The sequence below is a fragment of the Loxodonta africana genome, chromosome 24 (assembly GCF_030014295.1).
Source record: "Loxodonta africana isolate mLoxAfr1 chromosome 24, mLoxAfr1.hap2, whole genome shotgun sequence".
NCBI classification, from domain to species: Eukaryota; Metazoa; Chordata; class Mammalia; order Proboscidea; family Elephantidae; genus Loxodonta; species Loxodonta africana.
In genome coordinates this window covers 31,190,250-31,213,418 of record NC_087365.1, presented here as the reverse complement: position 1 = coordinate 31,213,418, position 23,169 = coordinate 31,190,250, and the positions used below count along the sequence as shown (strand labels likewise).

Below are 23,169 nucleotides of genomic sequence, written 5' to 3'. Positions count from 1 at the left end.
GCACCGGGTGTGGCAGAAGAAGGGGGCGGCAGTGGTGGGGGAGGGAGAGGGTGTGCACATGTCAAGCGCTCCCTCCCAGCCTTCTTCTAATCTGCTCTTTTTATGATTCAGAAGTGAATAGACTGAGAACCCACCCTACTGGGGTATGATCTAATTAACGTAACAGAGAAAACCTTCCCAAACAAGATTATATCCACAGGTATAGGAGTTAGAATTCCAATAATCCATACACTGGGGGAACACCCTGGGTCATTTGAAAGAAACCACAAAGTCCCAAATCAATATGTAGGTGATGTTTGTCTCCCTCTCCAACAACATGCATTAAAAAAAAAAAGTATAGCGTCACAAAAAAGCAATCCACTGTTTTCATGGCAATATGGGCCTGCCATGCCTGGTATTCACCGTATAGGCTGATATCCATCTGTGCATCCCTCAGCAGCCTGCAGTTTGTCCCTCCCTTCAAAGGAATAAGTCAGGTTGATTGGAAGTGGATATTTCAGTAGATGTTTATTTTCTGTTTTTATAATACAATTTAAGGAAGTAATTTAAAACAAAAAACCAAGCCCGTTGCCATCGAGTAGATTCCAACTCGTATCGACCCTATAGGACAGAGTAGAACTGCCCAGTAAGGTTTCCAAGGAGTGCCTGCTGGATTTGAACTGCCAACCTTTGGGTTAACAGCCACAGCTCTTAACCACTATGCCACCAGGGTTTCCAAAGAAGTAATATAAATTGTCCAAATCTGTGCGTTTAGAGTATTAATTTATTAAAAAATTAAGAACTGGATCATGAACAGCATAGAGATAGTTAAGATGGAGAGAAGAATAGATTCAACAGAAATTCAAAGGAGGCCTTATTGGATGTAGGCTGTGAGGAAGATGAGGGAGTCAAGGAGGAGTCCCAGGTTCTTGGCTTGAGCATCTGGTGGGTGGTTTAACATAGTCATTCATCAAACATCTACAGAGCGCCCGCTGTTTGTCAGCTCTGTACTGGGCACTGGGGCTAAATGGAAGGACAAGTCATGCTGGATCCATGCCCTCAAGGAGCTGCATAGTCTAGTAGGGGAGACAAACGCTAAACAAATAATCACAAGAATAATGAATTGTGGTACAAAGGTGAAGCTCAGAGCACTCTAAGAGCAGATAAACTCATTTTTCGTTGGAAGTGGGAGTTAAAGAATCGGAGGTGCCGTTCATGACAGATGGAACACAAGTAAGAAGCAGGTTGGAGTGTGGGAGCTGGATTCTAGAGTAATTTATTTCCCTTCTTTGGGTCTCATTTTTCACACTCTTGAAATGGAGAAGTCGGCCTGTGGATTCCTAGAGGACAGAGGCTTGTCTGATTCACCTCAGTGTTCCCATTGTCCAGCGCTGGGCTAGGCTTGGCAAGGGGACTAGTGTTTTTTGGATGGATGGTCAGATAAATGGGCGGGAGACAGGATGAATGAATCTCTAAAGGCTTTCCAGGTCAGGAAATCAGAAATTCTGAGTTTACCCGGGGTCACAGAAACCGCCTGGTCCAGCTTAAAATCCCGGAGTTTTGTAAATTTCCCGCCAGCAGGCCCCTTTAGGGACACTCGCAGCAGTTCCGGCGGCGCGCGGCATGTCGGGACTTGTAGTCTTTACTCTGTGTCCGTCGTTGTTCTTCTCAACCCAAATCCCTCCACAAGGACCCCCCAGTTTCAGACCCCCTCAGCGGCTTCCCTCCTCTCTAGAGGAGGCTTTCTTTCTCTAGAGGCGACGAAAGCATCTGGATTAGGTGCCATTCCTACCTTCGGTCGCGACATAATAAGACCTCTGCCAGGGCCCGATCAAAACCGCCGCTATGCCCAGTGCAAACCTGTGCGTCCCGTTGCCAAGGCGACGGGGGGAGGGGTGCCCAGATCCGCAGCCCTGATTGGATGAGCCGAGGACACGCCCCCAGCACAGTGCGCAGGCTCCCTCCCTGCGTCACAGTAGGTGTTTTGGGTGTCCCAGCGCCTTGCTTTCTCAACCGCTTTGGTTTTCTTCTCCCGAGCCCTCCACTCCGCGACCGCCAAGGGCCGGTAACCGCCGCAGACACTGCCCAGAGCCACTTCCAGCTGCATCTCGCTTGACCTCAGAGCGCTGCGTCGGAAAGGTTGTCAAATTTTGGTAAATGCAATGGTACTAAGTTTCCTTACCTAGTCCCTCTGTAAGTCATCTGGTCAGTTGACCAGTCTGTAATGTGGCCAATCAGTCACTTTTCTTTCCCCCAGTCTCACTAATTCTTCAGCACCAACTGTATGCCAGAACTCACCTGAACAGCTGCACCAGTCTCCTGACCAGTCTACTAGTATCCACCCTTGCCCTGTCCATTCCAATCCATTCTCTGCACTGCAGCCAGGAGAGCTCTTTAAAACACAAATCCTCTCGTGTCTCTCCCCCACATGTAACGTTTCATGGCTCCTTATCACTGTTAAGATAAGAACTGGATGGAATTCCTCACCTTGACCAGCAAGGCCCTGAATGGTCTGGTGCCTGAGGACTTTGCCAGCCTCATTTCTCCACTGTTTGCCCCCTGCTTTTCCCATTCCAGCCTCTGACCTTCCTTCAGTTATTGGTTTGACCCTTATACCCGCACACACCTCACCCACTCACATACACACACATACCTCAAGGTCTGTCAAACCCTTGAAGTTCTCTTTGCTGGTGGCTCTTTTCACCCCCTCTGCCCAGATCATTTTACTTGGATCCACAATCAACACCCATGGAAGCAGCAGCCAAGAAATCAAAAGACACATTGCATTGGGTAAATCTGCTGCAAAGGACCTCTTCAAAGTGTTGAAGAGCAAAGATGTCACCCTGAAGACTAAGGTGTGCCTGATCCAAGCCATGGTATTTTCAGTCACATCATATGCATGTGAAAGCTGGCCAATGAATAAGGAAGACCAAAGAAGAGTTGATGCCTTTGAATTGTGGTGTTGGCGAAGAGTATTGAATATACCATGGGCTGCCAAAAGAACGAACAAATCTGTCTTGGAAGAAGTGCAGCCAGAATGCGTCCTACATACTTTGGACATGTTGTCAGGAGGGATCAGTCCCTGGAGAAGGACATCATGCTTGACAGAGTACAGGGTCAGCAGAAAAGAGGAAAAACCTCAACGAGGTGGATTGACACAGTGGCTGCAACAATGAGCTCAAGCATAACGATTGTAAGGATGGCTCAGGACTGGGCAGTGTTTGGTACTGTTGTGCATAGGGTCGCTGTGAGTCGGAACCTATTTGATGGCACCTAACAACAACAAAGCCCAGATCTCAGTTTGCATTTCATGTCATTTCACTGACCACTTCTCTAAACAGGTTCCTTTGTTCTGGGCAGTGTTTTGAACCAATTCGTTCTGGTTCAAATCCCATATATACTGACTCAGAATCTACATTTTAACAAGATTCCCAGGTGATTCTTATGTATTGCCTTAGTCATCTAGTGCTGCTATAACAGAAATACCACGAGTGGATGGGTTTAACAAACAGAAGTTTATTCTCTCATAGTCTTGTAGGCTAAATCCAAATTCAGGGTGTCAACTCCAGGGGAAGGCTTTCTTTCTCTGTCAACTCTGGAGGAAGGTCTTTGTCATCAATCTTCCCCTGGACTAGGAGTGTCACGCAGGAACCCTAGGTCCAAAGGACACGTTCTGCTCCTGGTGCTGCTTCCTTGGTGGTATGAGATCCCCTACTCTCTGCTCCCTTCTGTTTCCCTTTATCTCTTCTAAGATAAAAGGTGGTGCAGGCTACACCCCAGGGAAACTCCCTTTACATTGGGTCAGGGATATGACCTGAGCAAGGGTGTTACATCCCAGCCTAATCCTCTTCAGCATAATCCAGATCTTGCCTCATTGACCACAGGCAGAGATGAGGATTTACAGCATATACAAAAATCAATCACAAAATGGAGGACAACCACACAATACTGGCAGTCACGGCCTAGCCAAGTTGACAGATATTTTGGGGGACACAATTCAATCCATGACATGTATAATAAATTTTAAGAACCACTGTTCTACTAGCGGGTTTTCAGGATTGGTCCCTAACTAGCAGTATTAGCATCGCCTGGGAACTTGTTAGATATGCAAATTCTCAGCAGGGGTTTGAACCAGAATGAACTGGTTTGAAGCCCTGGTTTGAAGTTCAGTGTCCCCTTCCATAAGCACCAAGAAGGCAAAGACCAAATTTGTTTTTCTTTTCCACTGTGTCCCCAGAGCGTAGCAAAGTTCCTGGCACTTGGCAGATGGTCAATAATGTTTATTGAATGAATAGACAAGTAAAAAAAAAAAAAAAAAAAAGACAAGTAGGACACATTAATTAGATGGTTACCCAAATGTATAGTTACAATCTATGAAACAAAAACACAAGAAGCAATTACATTATCTAACAGGGGAATCTGACCTAATCTGGTAGAAAACCTGAACAGACTAATATCATTTAATGAATACCAAAATCCGCTGCCGTCGAGTCGATTCTGACTCATAGCAACCTTATAGGACAGAGCAGAACTGCCCCACAGTTTCTGAGGAGCACCTGGAGGATTTGAACTGCCAACCCTTTGGTTAGCAGCCCTAGCACTTAACCACTACACCACCAGGGTTTCCCTTTAATGAATAAATAGGAACACTAATTATTTCAAGCTAGGTTTCCCAAAAAGCAAGCTTTGAAATGGAGATTAATGTGCAGAAGGCTTAATAGGGAGTGCTCTTAGGAGCATTGCCTGTGGAAGAAATGGAAAGAAAGTAAGATTGAGCAGAACCTGGGCTGGGATGCAACCTCAACGAAGGCTGTAGCCGACCCCACTGGGGAGTGTAAGATGGGCTGGCCTTTTATATCCGCCATTGGACCTGTTACTGGATACAGATGCCTCTGAGCAGGTGATATAACCTTAGTGAGACAGCTCCCTTCAGCAAGGGCAATTCTTAAAGAGGGCTGACAGCGGACAGCCCTCTCAGCGGGTCGGGTAACAAATCCTTCGGTCCTAAAGGAGGATCTGGACAGAGCCTCACAGAGTCCTCTTGGCTACACAAAAACTTCCCTCTGAAAGTGACAAAGGGTCCAGGTGATAATTGAGGCAAGTCTTCCAAATCTTCAAAGAGCAGAGTTCTGTGCAATAGAATAGAATAGAAAATGAGGAAAACAGATCCGGCTCATTTATTTGCAGGGTTTTAGTATAAGCTCGATGCTAAAACCTAGCAAGGATGGTATGTGTGTTAGGCTGAATAATGGCACCCCAAAAATGCCCACGTCCTAATCCTCAGAACCTGTGAATATGTTGCCTTACTTGTAAAAGGAACTTTGCAGATGTGATTAAATTAAGAATTTGAGATGGGGAGATTTTCCTGGGTTATCCAGGTGGGCTTGTGGAATCACAACGGTCTTTATAAAATGGAGGCAGAAGGTCAGAGAGAGGAGAAGGTGCTACACACCTGGCTTTGAAGATGGAGGAAGGGGCCATGGGAGGCCTCTACAGAAGCTAGAAGAAACAAGGAATGGGTCCTGTCCCTGAGCCTCCAGAAGGAGCCAGCCATACCAACAGTTGGGTTTTAGCCCCTTCTGGTAGGCTGAATAATGATCCCCAAGATATCCAAGTTCTAATCCCTGGAACCTGTGAATATTAGCTTATGTGCCAAAATTGACTGTGCAGATATGAGTAGATTAAGGACCCTGAGATGGGGAGATGATCCTGGATTATCTGGGTGAGCCCTAAATGCAATCACAAGTATCCTTATACAAAGGAGGTAGAAGGAGGTTTGGCGACAGACAGAGACAGAAAGAAATGCAAAGACAGAAGCAAGATGCTACACTGCTGGCTCTGAAGATGATGGCAGTGGCCACAGCCGAGGAATGTAGCTCTGGAAGCTGAGAAAGGCACGGAAACAGAGTCTCCCCTAGACCTTCCAGAGGGAGCGTGGCCCTGGCAACACCTTGATTTCAGCCCAGCGAAAATGATTTCAAACTTACGACCTCCAAACCTGTAAGAGAATGTGTGTGTGTGTTATTGTGCTTTAGATGAAGGTTTACAGAACAAACTAGTTTCTCATTAAATAGTACACATATTGTTTTACGACATTGGTTAACAACCCGATGACATGTCAACACTCTCTCAACCTTGGACTCCCTATTACCAGCTTTGTGTCCCCTCCTGCCTTCTAGTCCTTGCCCATGGGCTGGTGTGCCCCTTTAGTCTCGTTTTGTTTCATGGGCTTGTCCAATCTTTGGATGAAGGGTGAGCCTCAGAAGTGATTTCATTACTGAGCTGAAAAGCTGTCTGGGGGCCATGTTATCAGGGCTTCTCCAGTCCGTCAGGCCAGCAAGTCTGGTCTTTGTTTTTGAGTAAGAATTTTGTTCCGCATTTTTCTCCAGCTCTGTCTGGGACTATCTGTTGTGGTGTGTGTTGTTTTAAACTACCAAGTTTGTGGTAATTTGTTACAGCAGCCATAGAAAACTAATACACCCCCAAGACTCATTTCAGACTTCTGACCTACAGAGCTGGAAGAAAATAAAGTGCTGTTTTAAGCCATCCATGAGGTGGAGCATCCCAGAAAACTCAAGTCAGATGTCTTTGGTGCAATTTTCCGTGTATACCTTGGTGCCCAATAAACATTTGTTGAATGGATGAATAACCTTGCTTTTGTTTCTGTGGCTCAGAGTGATTTTCAAGGCAAGGAAACTGGGAGTCATCCTAGAATTCCTTCCTTTCCCCCACATCCAGTCTATCTGCATCCTGACTGCTGTGTTACCAAAATATTACTATAAGCTGAGTCTGGTCCCTTCCTTCCAGTGTCTCGGCTTCCACTCTGCCACAGTAGCCTCCTCACTGGCCTCTTGGCTTTGCCCCTCTAATCCACACTCCAGACAGGGCCAAAGTGATTGACTTAAAATGTTAATCAGATGAGATGGCCTCCCCGGTTAAATTGTCCCATTGGCTTTCCATCACATGGAGAAGAAAAACTTAAACTCCCATCCGTGATCCTGCACACTGGGCTCCCCACTCTCCTCTTTGGCTTCATCTCTTACCAACTCCCCTTGGTTTCCTCCCTCCCCTCCAGTCCCGGAGGCTCTTCACAAAGGCCAAGTTTTTCCCACTCCAGGGCCTTTGCCCGTGCTATTCCTTCTACCAGAAATGCTCTCTCCACTCTTTAAAAGCTGGCTCCTTTTTATACGTCAGACCTATTCAGAGAGATTCTCTCTACCCTTCCTCCAAGGCCCCATTTGTTTCCTGCAAAGGAGACTGTGACGATTTGTAAATAGTCCATTGTTTGTCCGTTGCTTATTCTGTCTGCGTCTCCTTCTAGACCTGAGTTGTCCAACACAGTGCTACTAGCCACTTATGACTATTAAGCACTTGGAATGTGGCTAGTCTGAATTAAGATGTACTAACTTGTTGCTATCCAGTCAATTCTGACTCATAGTGACACTATAGGTGTAGAGCTGCCCCATAGAGTTTCCAAGGAGCGGCTGGTGGGTTTAAACTGCCAGCCTTTTGGTTAGCAGCTGAGCTCTTAACCACTGCGCCACCAGGGCTCCATGAGATGTGCTACAAGTGTAATATACAGCCTGGATATCAAAGACTTAATGCAATTAAAAGGATGTAAAAGATCTCATTAATAATTCTTAAGTATTGATTACATGTTGAAATGATAATATTTTGGATGTGTTGTGTTAATTGAAAGCAAAGATGTCACCTTGAAGACTTAGGTATGCCTGACCCAAGCCATGGTATTTGCAGTCCCATCATATGCATGTGAAAGCTGGACAATGAGTAAGGAAGACCGAAGAAGAATTGACACCTTTGAATGTGGTGTTGGTGAAGAATATTGAATATACCATGGACTGCCAAAAGAACGAACAAGTCTATCTTGGAAGAAGTGCAACCAGAATGTTCCTTAGAGGCAAGGATGGGAAGACTGCATCTTACATACTTTGGACATGTCAGGAGGGATCAGTCCCTGGAGAAGGGCATCATGCTTGGCAAAGTACAGGGTCAGCAGAAAAGAGGAAGACCCACAACAAGGTGGATTGACACCGTGGCTGCAACGATGAGCTCAAGCATAGCACCTACCAACAACAACATTGTGTTAAATAAAAATATTAACAGTGAATGATTTTTACTTTTTTAATGTATCTACCAGAAAATTTTAAATTACATGTGAGACTCCCATTATATTTCTGTTGGGCAGTGCTGGTCTAGACTGTAAGCCAACAAAGGCAGGGACCATTTCCTACCTTGCTTGTCTGTTGTTGTGTCCCTGATGCCTAGCACATAGTAGGTGCTCAGTATTTATTGAGTAATGTGGTTTTTATGAGCAACCTGGGCATAGAGACAGCTGAAACAGGCAGGTCCATGTACACTATGAACTTAAGAAAGGAAGAAACATGAAAGAGACCATTTTCGTTTTCTCCAGTCACTACATTTCAAACAGACTCTGTCCACTCTCCCTGTCCCGCTCTGTACTGACATTTGCCCCACAATCACCTACTACTAGAGACGGGAAAGTACGGGCTCATGGAGTGTGGTGGAGGGGTAGGGGTGATGGGGAAAGGTCAGGGATGATGGGGGGGTGATGAACAGAAGGGTTGGGGGTTAATGGAGGGGTGGAGGTGATGGAGCTGTGGGAGGTGATGGAGGAGTGGGGGATGATGGAGGAGTAGAGTGATGGAGGTGTGGGAGGTGATGAAGGGTTGGGGTGATGGAGGGATAGGAAGTGAGGAGTGGGGAGTGAGGGAGGGGTGGGAGTGATGGAGGGGCAGGGGATGATGGAGGGTTGGGAGGTGATAGAGATGCGGGGATAATGGCTGGAGGAGCAGAGCTGGTTCAGCTGCTCTGTTTCAATCCTATAGGAGGTACTGGTCACAATTATTTAACGTTCTTCAGCTTTGGTCATAGTAGCTGGAAATGGCTTACCTCAACATCCTGAGATATACAGATGGGGTAGCTGGGGCCCCAAGGGGACTTGCCCAGGATCACCCAGCAAGTCAGAGATGGAATGGGGCCTCAAACCTTGGTCTCCAGACTTACCTTCCAGGACTTTTGCCTCTAACTACATCCTGTTATAGTCTCCTTTACTGCAAGGGACCCAGGTGACTGGAGACCTCCCACAGCTGCCCACTATCCGCTCCCCCCCCACACACATTTACCTCTGTTTCCTTGGGGCCCCTAAGAACATACATGCCTGGCCCCAGAAGAGCTGACCCAGATGGCACTATCCTCATAGGGGCCAAACTGGATGGAAAGAAGAGAGAGAGAAATGGATGGATAGGTGCGTGGGTGTGTGGGGGTGTGGATGAATGGATAGATGGATGGATGGGTGAATTGGAGGGTGGGAGGACTGATGGTGGATGAGTGGTGGAGGAGGATGCTGGCTGATTGGTAGGATGACTGCATGGGTTGGGAGGAGAGTGGTTGGTGACAGAAGGGAGGAATCACTCATTTTTCTCGTCTGAGAAACAATCTGAAGAGCAGAAGGCCCTTAGTGATTAAAGTCCCGCCCCCCTCCCCCCTCAAGTTTTTGCTAGAAAACCAAGCTCAGAGAAACTGGGCGCCTTGTCCCAGGGTCCGCAGGGCGGTCCAGGCTGAGCCGGAACTGGGATCCGAGTCTCCGGGAGCCCCCCGGGGGCCCCCTCCCCCTCCCCCTCCCCCCCGGGGCTCTTTCCGTCCTCCAGCCCACCCGCCCCACCCGCGCCTGACAGTGCCAGGGTGGGAGGAGCGCCCCCGCCCCCACCTCCGGAGGTGGCGGCCCCACGCGGCCCCAACAAGCTGCCGTTGTCCCGCGGGCCGTGGGCCCGGCACACTGGGGCTTTGTCCGGCCCCCTGCCGCGACCCACGGGCCCCCACATGACCGAGGGGGTAGGAGGAGCCTGTGGCGGCGGTGGCGGCGGCGGCGGCGGCGGCAGCGGCGGCTCCACCATTATTCCTCTCCGTGGCCCAGGGTCGGCGGGCAGTGGCGGCGGCGGCGGCGGCTGGGCAGAGCTGGCCAGGGCCGCGGACGCCGGGCCCCCGGGTCCTCGCCAGGCTGCAGGCGCCGGGCCTGGGCCATCAGGGCAGCTGTGACCCGAGCGCTTTCCGGGCGGCGAGCTGGGGGTGCGCCCGGACCCCCGCCCCGGGGATCATGGGGAATGGCATGACCAAGGTAGGGGGCGGGGACCGCGCAGCCCTCACCTGGCCGCCCCCCGCCGCGCGGCGGCGCCCCGGCTCTGGCTCAGTCTATCTGCCCGCCTCTGACCTTCTAGGTCTCACTCGGCTCTCCGTGACTCTGAGACCCCAGCTCTTTGTATCCCTCTGTGCCTTTATCCTTCTCTCACTTTGTTCTCTCCTGTCTCTCTGTGACTATCTCTTACTGTGTCTGTGTCTCTGTGTCACTCCCAGACTGTGTGTCTCTCTGTGAATCTGAGTCTCTGTCTCCCTTGTTTCTGTGTGAGTCTGGACTCTCTCCCTGGTGCTTTTTCTCCATCTCTCCCTATCTCTGAGACCCTCCTTCACCTCTGCACGTCCCTTCACCTGTACCTGCCTTCCTGTCTCCCTCCAACTCAGGATTCCCTGCCACCCCCTTGGCAAGTCCACCTCTCTCCTCGCTCCTGTCTTTCTGTTCCTCCTACCCTCTCCCCCAGCTCTTGCTGTCCCTCCCTCCCTCCCTCCCTCCCTCCTTTTCCCATCTCACCCTACTCAAGCTGGCCTCCCCTGGTGCCCTCCCTGTGGTTGATCTGTTCCCCTCCTGCCTCCCCAGAGGCCCAGACCCCTCTCACAGAGGGCCCAGGCCGCGTGATGGGGAGGGGGTTCCTTAGAGTCTTGACACCCTTCATGGGACAGAGAGGGGCTGTGGGCCCTCAGTTGACAGGGGTGGGAAGAGGGAGCAGCCCCTGCCTCGCTGACCCCCTGCCTGTCTCCTGTAGGTACTTCCTGGACTCTACCTCGGAAACTTCATTGGTGAGCACTGCCCACTCTGTCCCAAGGCCATGGCACTCGCCCTGTCCCAGGCCTGTGTCCACCATTCAGGCTCTGGCCCACGCACCTTAGACACGCTCAGGAATGGGGCCGGGGGCAGGGAAGTGACTCCAGGCTGGGACGGGGAAAGAGCTTGTGGAGGACTCAGGAGTGTGTGGGCAGGCAGCAGGGGGACGGTTCCCCACCTGAAGGGACAGGGAGGGAGCATCACAGGGGCCTGACACTGCCATTTCTGCCCCTCCCCCACCAATGTTACCTTAAGCGGTCAAAGGACAAAGCAAAGGGCTCAGGACCTGAGCTGTGGACTCACTCTGGACCTCAGCCTCCCCTCAGCACCAGGCCCTGAGGTTCTGGATTGAGGTCTATTTGGGGGTGCCACTTCTAGCTGTGAATCTAGGATCCCTTCATCCTCCCTAGAGAAGGGGCCTCTGAAGGCTGGGGCTGGGCCCTCTCGTAAGCAGGGTCCTGAGCACTGACCCCATCACCCACCAGAAGAGCCCCTGAGATAAGCAGCTGGGTAGCCTTGTGCTTGAGGTGGTGACTGACCCTACAGGCCTGCTCGTGAACCTTTTTCACTCTGCGTGCTCTCACCCATTCTCCTTACGAGCATCAGTTAGGTGGGCACAGATGGCCAGACACCCCATCCCTGCCCTCAAGGAGCTTCCAATCTGGCAATGAGAAGACAAATCTAAGCACAGACCTTGGGGCATAGGGAAGAAAACACTCTTAAGAGATGGGCTGGTCAGGGGCTTGGAGGCCCCAAGGTGGGAAAAGCCACTTTCATACGGGGAGTCAGAGAAAGCTTCAGAGAGGAAGGGGCATTTGAGCTGGACCTGGAAGGGTGGGGCAGGGCCTTCCCCATTCACCCCCACCCCTGCTGGGCTTACGTGTCTGGTCTCATAAATCCTGGTCCCTTCCTTCCTGGGAGCCACCTCAGCAGTCGTACCGCACTGACTTCTGTATTTGGCTAATAAGGTCTGAACCTCCTTAAGTGTGCAAGCCCGTGAGGGAAGGGGCCATGAGGCTGACTTCCTTAAGTGTGCAAGCCCGTGAGGGAAGGGGCCATGAGGCTGACTTCACACCCCTGGTGCCCAGCCAAAAAAAAAAAAAAAAGGCTATACATAATAAAAAAACCCATCGCCATCGAGTCAATTCTGATTCATAGCGACCCTACAGGACACAGCAGAACTGCTCCATAGGGTTTCCAGGGAGTGCCTAGGCTCTTGGTAAATGTTTGCTGAATGAGGAAGTGGACATAAGAAGATAACCTAAAAAAAAAAAAAAAACCTCAACCTAAACCTATTGCTGTCAAGTTGATTCTGACTCATAGCAACCCTATAGGACAAAGTAGAACTGCTCCATAGGGTTTCCAAGGAGCAACTGGTGGATTTGAACTGGCGACCTTTTGGTTAGCAGCCTGAGCTCTTAACCACTGCAGCACCAGGGATCCCTATAGAGGTGGAAAAATATTATTTATTCCAATTATAAAAGGTCTGCATACACTGTAAATCCAGCCACTAGAGATGACCACTGTTAGCAGTGGCGGGTATAACCTTAGGTCATTTTTCAGATCTCTCTGTGGTTGTTGTTAGCTGCCATTGAGTCAGCCCCCAACTCATGGCAACCCCACGTGTTACAAAGTGGAACTGCTCCATAGGGTTTTCTTGGCTGTAATCTTTACAGAGGAGCCTTGGTGGTGCAATAGTTAAGTACTCGGCTACTAACCAAAGGTTGGCAGTTCATACCCACCCCGTGCCTCTGTAGGAGAAAGACCTGGTGACCTGCTTCTGCAAAGACTATGGCCAAGAAAACCCTATGGGGCAGTTCTACTCCGTCAAATGGGGTTGCTATGAGTTGGAATCCGCTGGACAACACACAACAACCAACAGTCTTTGGCTGCACAGTATTCTAAAATATGGTTATACCGTTATTCACCCAGGCCCTTTTTGATGGACATTTAGATTGTTTCCCTTGTTGAAGGATTTCTAGTGTGTTTACTATTATAAGCTGTACTGCGGAAAACATCCATCCTTTACACACAGCTCTCCATGTGTGAGCAAACACTTCTGTAGACGAGATTCCTAGAAGTAGAATTGCTAGATCAGAGGCTATGCCAGGGAGAGGTGTTTTGGACGGAAACAGAAGCACTGGCAGGGTTGAGAGATGCAGGGCTGTGACTTGGGGGTGCCCCATCTTCAAGATTGAGGCCTAAGAGAGTGACAGGACATGTCATGCCAGGAGCAGGAGCTGGGGAAGGAGGATGAGCCCAGGTGGAGTGAGAGGGCAGGAAGGAAGCATTCTTGGCCATCAGCAACAAGCGGGTCACACCTGCCAGACTGGCTCCAGCATCCTGTTTCTTTCAGATGCCAAAGATCCGGATCAGCTGGGCCGGAATAAGATCACACACATCATCTCCATCCACGAGTCACCCCAGCCTCTGCTGCAGGTACTCCTTACCCCCACGCCAGGGGTGCAGACAGGTGGGGGGATGCAGACACCACAACACCCACTTTTCAAGCACCTGCTATGTGCCAGGCCCTGTGCTGGTGCCTTGACCCATGCTAATGCATTCGGACTCCGCCACTGGCCTGCTTTACATTACCGTCCTTATTTGTCACCTGAGGCCCAGAATGGTAAACTAACTCACCTGAGGTCGCACATCCAGGAAGTAGAGGAGCAGGGATGTGAACACAGGCCATCCATCTGGCCCAGAGGCCTCACACTGAACCTTGAAAAGCCCCCTATGTGGGCTTCCTATTGCCAAACCAGATGGATGATTCCAAATGGATGACTCTGGGCTGTGTGTTTTGCTGTGTGACCTTGGGCTGTGACTTCACCTCTCTGGCTTTGTCCCCTCAGTCCTGTCTGCCCCCAGGAGGCTGTTGTGAGGCTTCAGGTGGTCTGCGGGTGGTGAAGATGCTTTATACCTGAAAAGCATGGCTCACCCCAGAGGAGCTGGTCCTGAGAAAGGGGGGTCAGTCAGGTGTTATGACCCAAAGGAGGGAAGAGGTAAATCCAGACCACATGTGCTGGAGTCAGAAGGCCAGAGTTCACATCCTTACCACTATTCCCTCTGTAACCTTGGGCATGGGACTTCACCTCGCTAGGTCTCAGTTAGCTGATCTATAAAATGGGGATTTTATAATAGCACCTACCTCACGGAGTTGTTGAGTGATTGAAAATAACAGCCACATTGTAGGTACTCAACAAATTACAGCTTATATAATAATAAGGTTAATACTATTCTTACCCCATAAATAGAGTCCCTTCCTCCTGATCTATTAGAATGTATGTCATTCACTCTGACCATGAAGGGAAAGAACGGTGGCCAGGAAAGGGCTCTGGAGATCTGAGATCGAGACCATGATATGCCACAGACTTGCTGTGTGACCTTGGGCAGAGCCCTTCCCCTCTCTGGGGTCAGTTTCCTCATGTGTCCTATGAGGAGGTCAGGTTTGATGATCTCTAAGAGCAACCCCTAATGATCTGTGGTTTTCAGTTTCATCCAAAAAAGCAACTTCCAGGCCCATGGAGTCTGAGTTTGCTTTGTAGGGCAGTCTCGTTTGGGAGTGTTTGGGGTATGCAGTCACTACATTGCAGAGGGAAGGTTGTTGAGTCATGAATATATTTACTAATGAAATAATTGCCTACCAAATGGGTCCCTGCTCCAACAGCCCTCCCCTCTTCTCACAAGTGTCACTCCGTCCCCATCCATCCGTGAATTTACCAGTCAGAGCTTGATAACGCTGTGCAAACCCAAGGCCAAATGCATTGGTGAAATTGCAAACCTTGCAAAAGATGCAGGATTTTGTGACCTTGAAGAGAGCACGTTCAAGAATGGCCGGACTCTGACACAAGGTCACTGACAAATGAAGACCTGGCCAGTGATGGGCCAGGCACCTGAAAAAAGGCATCTGAATATCAAAAAATTAAGGGAAGTCCTTGAGAAAAGCAATAAGGTCCTTGGATCATGGGAGCAAAAATGATCCTTAAGATCTTGTGTGAAAGGTAAACATGAAGCAAAGGATGTCATAGCAATTTTGTTGGAAAAATTACCAACACGTAGTTCATTCTCTGGTTACTCTAATAATTAATACATGATTTTTAACCACAGTTCATAAAATGTAAGCTTATTTTCATTTTTTTTTTTAATCTTTCCAAGATAATCAAATCTGCTTTGCCCTATTTATGAAATTTTGATCCCATTTGGAGGGAAATCACTCTAAGTAGCCCTTTCCCAGCTATTAGGTAAAGGGGCTCTGGGTCCTTTTTATCAAGTCCTCATGCCCAAGTCACTTACAGGGTTAGGATATGTGGCATCTTAGAAGATTCTGGAATCACAGATGGCCAGAACTGGGAGGCCCTCAGAGATGGCATCTACCCTCTTTGGACAGACAGGAAATAGAGATCCAGAGAGGGGTGGGAGCTGGCCTGGGGTCACCAGGCACTTTGGCAGCTCAGGCCAGGGTGGGGGTGGGGGGCATGGGTAAGGGGCTTCCCCACCCCCTACTGCCTGAGTGTATTTTGTACTTGCAGGACATAACCTACCTTCGTATCCCAGTGGCTGATACCCCTGAGGTGCCCATGTAAGTTCCCCCAGATGGACAGAAAGCTGCCTCCTGTGGTGGTAGCTGGGGGGCGGGGGGGATGGTGTGGCATAAGGTGTTCTAAAGGAGACCAGAGAGAATATAGATCATCAAGCTGTCCTGGAGACCCAGCATGGGTGGTTACCCAGACCCAGGTTTGACTCTGTCTCAACTGTGTCCCTGTGGTGTGCCCCTGGCCAAGACTCTTAACCTCCCTGAGCCTCAATCTCCTCAGCTATGACATGGAGAAAGTATCCTGTCTCTTGAGGTCAGATGCACCAAGAGATTTGAAAGGGTTGGGCCCAGCCTATCCCTGGCCTCAGAATTAAGACATCTGGGCCCTAGCCAGGCTTTGCCATTTACTTGCTGTGTGACTTTGGACAAATCATTTCTCCTTTCTGAGCCTCTTCTGGTGAGATCAGCTTCAAGGGGGCTTTCAACGAGAAGAGGACATGAGTTGAGGATTTAGGACAAGGCCTGGTGTATAATAACGTGGGCTCACAAAGTAGGATTTTTGTTGGTGTTATTAGCAACATCCTGTGCCTCCCAGCCTGGGTTGGCCCAGACAGACATTCCTGCCCCTTGGGAATCTTGCTCCCAGCCACTGTCATTGTTCCCAGGTGCTTTGATTGCAGACCCCAGAGGAGTGGGACTCTGTGTCTCCTCCAATCCATTCCCTTGAAAGGCCAAGATAAAGGCTCTATGAATATAGGATCCACCACACCCACTGGAGAGGTGGTCCTGCTCAGGTTGTTTAGGCTGCTGCTCCCTAGATGGCAGGATTTGCCATTACTGGCCTCTCACTACCTGAAATGCCGTTATTGCTTCACACACCTCTACCTCCTACTATAGTACTGGCCCCTATTCACTGCAGATGCTGGCTGACCTGAGGACTCCAGGGCTCTTTGTCCCCTGCCATCCCATAGGTGGGGACGGGGACAACTCCTAGGAGTTCTGTTCCCCTGTGCTCCCTACCCTATTACTTTCTTCTTTAGCAAAAAGCACTTCAAAGAATGTATCAACTTCATCCACTGTTGCCGCCTCAATGGGGGGAACTGCCTAGTGCACTGGTGAGTTGTGAGGGGAGCTGGAGACGGTTGGGGGGAGAGGAAGTGGCTGCTATCCATCGCAAACACACTCATCCTACTGGGAAGGTAGAAACTGGAAGAGATCTTCTCCAGCCTGTCACAATGCCTGATAGTCTAACCTTCTCAAGGTAGAGCCCAAGCAGGGGCTCAAATCAGGACTCTGCCCCTTACCAGCTGCATAGCCATAGCCAAGTACTTGTTCCTCCCTGAGACTCAGTTTCCTCATCTGTAAAATGGGGGAAAGAATGATGCACTCACAGGGCTGTTGGGAGGAATAGGTGAGGTCATGCAGGTACCCCAGCACCCTCCAAAAGTTCTGACTGTCCCCTGTTCTCCTCCAGGCCTTTGAGGTGATGGTGCAGGGCAGTGGGGAGCCCTAGGCTGGGAGACAGAACGTCTCAGTCTCCCCAGCTGCCCCTGGCCCAGGTGATGTCATTCACTCTATAACATCTCACTGAGCACCTGTCCTATACCAGGCTCAGGCTGGCTCAGCCAGAGCCCCAGTCATGAGGCCAGCTCCCGAGGAACTGAACAATTAAAATGCCAGGTGGTAGGTGCTGTCCTCAAGGGCTGGATGGGGCAGAGGGCCCTTGGCCTCCCCCTTGAGCAACAACTCATGGTGCCCTCTGGCTCCAAGCCCTTCCATGGCTCCCTGTCCCGCTCAGGGTAAAATCCAAACTCCACACCGTGGTCCACAGGCCTTGTGTTGTCTGACCCTTCCTCGCCTCTCCATTCTCATCTCCCACTCTCTTCGCCGCCATCCTCCACTCTAGCTGCACAGGCCTCCCTGTTCTTCACAGCCCTCATGGCTCCCACTTCAGGGTCTTTGCAGTGCCAGGACAGTCTTCACTGACTCTTACCCATCCATCAGGGCTCAGTTTGATATCGCCTTCTTGGAAACGCTTTTCCTAAACCTCCCCATGTTCCCCCATCTAGATTAATACCCTTTCCTGTAGGATCTCCTAGCCCCCTAGCCTCTCCTGCAAGCACTGATCCTTGCCGGAAATTGCTTACCTGGTTAGTGTCTGTCTCCCCCACCATACTGTAAGCTCCAGCAGGACAGAGGCCATGTCTAGATTATTCCTCACTATATCCCCAGTACCTGAAAAACAACAGATGATCAAGAAGTGTTTGTTGAATGAATGAATGAAGTGATGTTCCCCGAGGCTATTAATGTGAGAATGCCAGGCGGAATACTCGGGTCAGAGGGAATGGCATGGACAATGGCCTGCAGGTGGGAAGAGAGATTCTGGGAGGTTCCTCATGGTTGGAGCTCCAGAGACAGAGCAGGAGAGCTGAGGGGGGAATGGGGTGCCTGGGGGTGGGGCATGGAGGAGATTTGGGGCTTACCTGAAGCCTGGTGGGTGGTCCCAGTTTTGCAGGCATCTCCCGCAGCACCACCATTGTGACGGCATATGTGATGACTGTAACGGGGCTAGGCTGGCGTGATGTGCTTGAAGCCATCAAGGCCAATCGGCCCATCGCCAACCCCAACCCAGGCTTCAAGCAGCAGCTGGAGGAGTTTGGCTGGGGCAGTTCCCAGAAGGTAGGGGCTAGGGCAGGGGCTGGGCTGGGCCTGGGGTGGGAGACCCTGGAGTCTTTCCCCACTTGAGCTGAGCACCAGTTGGAAAGAATTGATCCTGTGCCTGGGACCTGGCAGAAGATAGTCCTGGAGTTGAAAACTCAGCTGGAGCTAATCCAGCCCCCAGGGGTACTTTGTTTGGACAGGCAGTTCTATTTATTTATTTGTTTGTTTATATTTGAATGCCTTTAGGCAAGACTGTGAGTCCTCCAGTATGACCAGGTCCCAGCACTGCCCATTACCTGCTTTGCTTGCCTGGAACCCCAAGGCATTCTAGTGTTTGACTCCTTTGGGGGGAACTTTCTCTGCCCTACCCCCAACCCAGGTCCATGATGAGGCCAAAGCCATTCCTTCCCTTTTGCCTACTGGGCAGATAGCACACGGAAATGTCAAAAACTGAGGCCTCCCGGGGACCGAGGAATGAGATAGGAATGAGAGAGGAAGCAGCAAAGGCTTATCAGCAAGGCTGCGGTCGGAAGGAGGCAGGCAGGAACGAGCCTATGTGGATAGAGTTGTTGAGGCCAGTGGATGCGAACACAGGGGATGCAGAGAAGGGGTTAATGTGGTCACCACTATGTAGGTGGGGGTCACTTTAGCAGGTTTGGAAGATGGGGCCTCAGAGGGTAAGGGGGTTCAGAGAGATGAAGGGGAAGTCAGGGAAGGAGTAGAAACTCAGAAAGGTGGCTAGGAGGATGCTCAGGAATGGGAGGGGCTTAGCGGGGCGTGGGAGAAGCCCCGAGGTTGTGAGAAATTGCGCAGGGAAGGGGAGGGTGGGCGCTGGATTTGTTTAGCCGGCCTGGCGCAGGGATCTGGGCTGGGTCGGGCTGGGCGGGCCGGCTGCCCTGACCCCCTCTGCGGCCAGGGGTTGACCCGCGCCCCACCGAACCCCGCACCCCAGCTTCGCCGGCAGCTGGAGGAGCGCTTCGGAGAGAGTCCTTTCCGGGACGAGGAAGAGATGCGTGCGCTGCTGCCGCTGTGCAAGCGCTGCCGTCAGGGCTCCGCCACCTCGGCCGCCTCCGTCGCGCCGCACTCCGGCACCTCCGAGGGAACCCTACAGCGCCTGGTGCCGCGGACGCCCCGGGAAACCCACCGGCCGCTGCCGCTGCTGGCGCGCGTCAAGCAGACTTTCTCTTGCCTCCCGCGGTGTCTGTCCCGCAAGGGGGGCAAGTGAGGAGCCCACCGCGCGTGGCTCCCCTCTTCCTCCCGACTGCTCCCCTTCGGGGTCTGTGTGGGCCTCCCACGGCCTCCAGGACGGGCCCAGTGCCTGTGGGAGCCCCGCAACAGCCTGAGCCCCATCCCGCCCCTGCCCGCTTGTCTGCGTCTGTAGTGTGTGTCCTTCATTCTGTGCGTCTCTGTGTTGGGCCGGCCTGCTGCAGCCACCTGGTGCCTTAGTCCTCGGGCTGGGGGAGGGGGCACCCGGGTCTCGACCCTTAGAGGCGGGGATGGAGGGTGAGGGTTGGGGAGGGTGAGGGCCCACCGGGCCTGGAGGATATTAAAGAGACACAAAAATGCCTGTCTGAGCCTCTCCTGGTTATTCAGCAAAAGCAGGGCAGCCGGACTCTGCCTGGTGCCAGGAGCCTGCAGGATGGGAGGGAGTCTAAAAACCACTGCTGATGAGTCCATTCTGACTCATGGTGACCCATGTGTTACAGACTAGACTCCGTGAGGTTTCCTTGGCTGTAATCTTTATGGAAGCAGATTGCCAGGCCTTTCTTTCGCAGTGCTGTTGGGTGGGGTCAAACGTCCAACCTTCAGGTTAAGCAGACAGTGCAAACTGTTTTGCTACCCAGGGAACTCCCAGCTGAAGTTCACAAGACTGATCTCTGGGTACACTCACTTCTCCGATACACCCCCTCATCCCTTCCCGAAGCCTCTTCTCCTCTCTGAACATCCTTCCCCTCTCCTGCTCCCCAGCGCCCCCTTCTCTATCCACATATAGTAGTAATAAGGTAAGGTAGTGCCTTCCTCACAGGGTTTCAGATCAGTTAGTTCCAGTTCAAACCCCTGCTGAGAATTTGCATTTCCACCCCAGATATACTGAATCTGAATCTACAGTTTAACAAGATCCGCAGGTAATTCTCATGTATAATAAATTTTGAGACCCATTGCTCTACTAGTGGTTCTCAGAATTGGTCCCTAGCCAGCACCATTAACATTGCCTGGGAACTTGTTATAAATTCGAATTCTCAGCAGGAGTTCAACCAGTACAAACTGGTTAGAAGCCCTGCTTCCTCACACCTGACCTTACAAGCATGAGTTCACTTATTCCTTAGGGAGGAAACAGGCTCAGAGAGGTCAGGCAGCTGGCCCAAGGACACACAACTGGAGTAGGGGAGGCTGGATTTGAACCTAGGCAGTCTGAGTCCTGCAATGGAGTGCCTGGCAGCTTGTTAGGAAGCAGCTCCTTCCGGTCTTGGAGGATGCTGGAAGATCCAGCCCCAGCTGGTGGGTATGACTGTTCCCACCCAGAGTTTAAAGGCCAGGGCAGCCCAAGAAAGTAAGGACGGACCCCAAGGGTGAACAGAGGTCATTGGAGCTGGTTTTTCCTAAACTAAAATTAGCCTGAAGTTGCAAGGGTACTGACATAGCTATAACCTAATTGCAGAATTAAAAAAAAAAAAAAACCACTGCCGTTGAGTCGATTCCAACTCATAGAGACCCTATAGGACAGCATAGATCTGCCCCATAGGGTTTCCAAGGAGCAGCTGGTGGGTTTGAACTGCCAACCTTTTGGCTAGCCACTGTAGCGCTTAACCACTGTGCCACCAGTGCTCCATTGCAGCATTATGGGGTCCCTATTATTGTCAAGCACTGTGCTGAGTGCTGTTGGGGAAGTACCGATTGCAGAGCTGGAGGTCGGCAGGTAGATGAAATAACCTTCACCTGCTGCCCTAACCTCATTCAACACTGGGCACCGACTGTGTACCAGGCATTGTGTGGGGCACAGGGGATACAGCAATGCGCAAAACAAGACAAAAGTTATGCCCTCAGGTTGCTGACATTCTGGTGAGTGAGAGTCGATAAACAGATAAAAATATGTCAGGTGGTGTTATGGATTGAAAAAAAACCAAAACCATGGTTTTTTGTTTTTTTTTTTTATGAATTGTCCCCTAAAAATATGTGTTGTAAATCCTAACCTCTATGCCTGTGGTTATAATCCCATTTTGGAATGGGTTGTCTCTGTTATGTTAATTAGTCAGGATTAATGGAGGGTGTGTTTTGAGTCAATCTCTTTTGAGACATAAAAGAGATTAAACATGAAAGAGAGCAAGCAGAGATGGGGGAAGAGAGACGCCAAGCCACATGAAGATGGCCCAGAAGCAGAAGCTCAAAAAAGACAAAGACCTTCCTCCAGAGCCAACAGAGAGAAAGCCTTCCTCTAGAGACAGTACCCCGAATTCGGACTTCTAGCCTCCTAAACCGAGAAATTTCTGTTTGTTAAAGCCATTCACTTGAGGTCCTTCTGTCACAGCAGCACTGATAACTAAGACAGGTGGTGAGGGAGTAAGCCATTTTGGTATCTGGGGAAAATATTCCAGACAGAGGAAACAGTAAGTGAGAAGGCCCTGAGGTGGGGGCACGTATGAAGGAAAGCAAGGCGGCTGGACTTGCCCCGGTGCTGGACGCTGAAGGTGTTCTTGGCTGGTTAAAGATGCCGTGATCCATCTGATTTAAAACCTTTCTGTTTCTGATAATGTCTTCCCTATTTAAAAACCTCCACGGCCTGCACCATCTATGGGACAAAACAGAGTGCTTTGTCCTGATGTTCCAGGTCCTTCCCGATGCCCACCCCACCCTTCCAGCATGACTTTCACGACACTCTGACTCAACAACAGTAATAATACCACTCATTTACTGAGCACTTAACTATGCATTTTAAACCAGTCACTGCCCCTATTTCTATAGAAGTGACAGTTTGAGAAGCACCATGCCTTTCCAACAACAACAGTCCAGGTCCTGAAGAGAGACAGGTTAAGTTTCCTGGTGGGTTGAACACTTTACTTGCATCTCATTTAATCCTCAAACAATCCTATGGTGTAGGTGCTGCTATTTAACAGACAGGGAAACTGAGCTTGGTGCCCCAGGTCACCAGCTAGCCAATGGTGGGGCTGCAGACCCACCCTCTTAATTACAACCCTCTGTCATCTAGAAAAATGAAGAGATCCTCCAACACACTCAAGACCCCTGCTTAGATGGAATTGTCGCTCTGGCGTTTAATCATATGGAAGGATGTGTGCCCCATTGGAGGCCGGCAGGTCGGAGTTCGAATCCTGGCTTTGACAGTGGAAGTGTCAGAACCAGGTGACTCCTGGAATATAGGGGCACACAGAAAGTCCACCTGATTGGCATGCATGAAGGAGAGTGCTACCAGCCTCTGGCCACAGGTGGCCAGGTGCCCAGCTGTGTGCTCACTGCAGTGCACACACTCTCCAAACCTCAATTTCCCCATGTACACAGCAAGGAGTGGAGTAGCCTAGTCTACCTGACTTCTTCCAAATTTCTCTTGACAATTTAATGAGGTACAAACCACAGAAAATGCATAGATGTGAAAAAATGTACCTATACTTTCAAAGGGGGTCACTAGACCGCACCAGGAGTCCCTGGAGGCAGTGTGGGGCAGAGCTTAGGCTCCTGGGCTATGGGGGCAGAGACCCAGGTTCCAATCCTGATTTCCCTACCCACCTGGCTCTGTGACCTTGCTGTAAGGCCTTAACCTCTCTGTGCTTCAGTTTCCTGAACAATAAGTCATTGCATTTACCTCACGTGCTGTTGTAAGAGCCACTTTAGATGCTGCAGGAAAGGGCTGGTAGTGAGTGGCCAGGAGGTGGGGACCCCCAAAATCTCAGGAGCTATTTCTCCAAATGTGGCACATGGACCACCTGCATCAGGATCCTGTGGGGGAACTCTGACCAGGAGTGTGCATTTTAAGCCAGTCAGTGACCCCGTTTTATGACAGGAGGTACAG

The 23,169-nt window shown here is 50.6% G+C and overlaps 1 protein-coding gene across 1 annotated transcript; it reads left to right on the top strand.

Annotated features, from left to right (window-relative positions):
* Positions 1-13,040: 13,040 nt before the first annotated feature.
* On the top strand, positions 13,041-20,536 carry DUSP15 (dual specificity phosphatase 15). Its single transcript, XM_023550124.2, has 5 exons — positions 13,041-13,393; positions 15,484-15,533; positions 16,529-16,603; positions 17,996-18,167; positions 19,102-20,536. Exons 1-5 carry the CDS (start codon positions 13,208-13,210, stop codon positions 19,372-19,374), a joined length of 756 nt encoding a protein of 251 aa, XP_023405892.1. The 5' UTR covers positions 13,041-13,207; the 3' UTR covers positions 19,375-20,536.
* The last annotated feature ends 2,633 nt before the right edge of the window (positions 20,537-23,169 follow it).

Excerpts from the sequence above, each read along its gene's own strand:
- DUSP15 (XM_023550124.2), top strand. The coding sequence starts at position 13,208 with ATGAGCCCAGGTGGAGTGAGAGGGCAGGAAGGAAGCATTCTTGGCCAT. Across the intron at positions 13,394-15,483 it reads CACCCCAGCCTCTGCTGCAG|GACATAACCTACCTTCGTAT; the intron begins GTACTCCTTACC and ends TTGTACTTGCAG. Across the intron at positions 16,604-17,995 it reads GGGAACTGCCTAGTGCACTG|TTTTGCAGGCATCTCCCGCA; the intron begins GTGAGTTGTGAG and ends GGGTGGTCCCAG.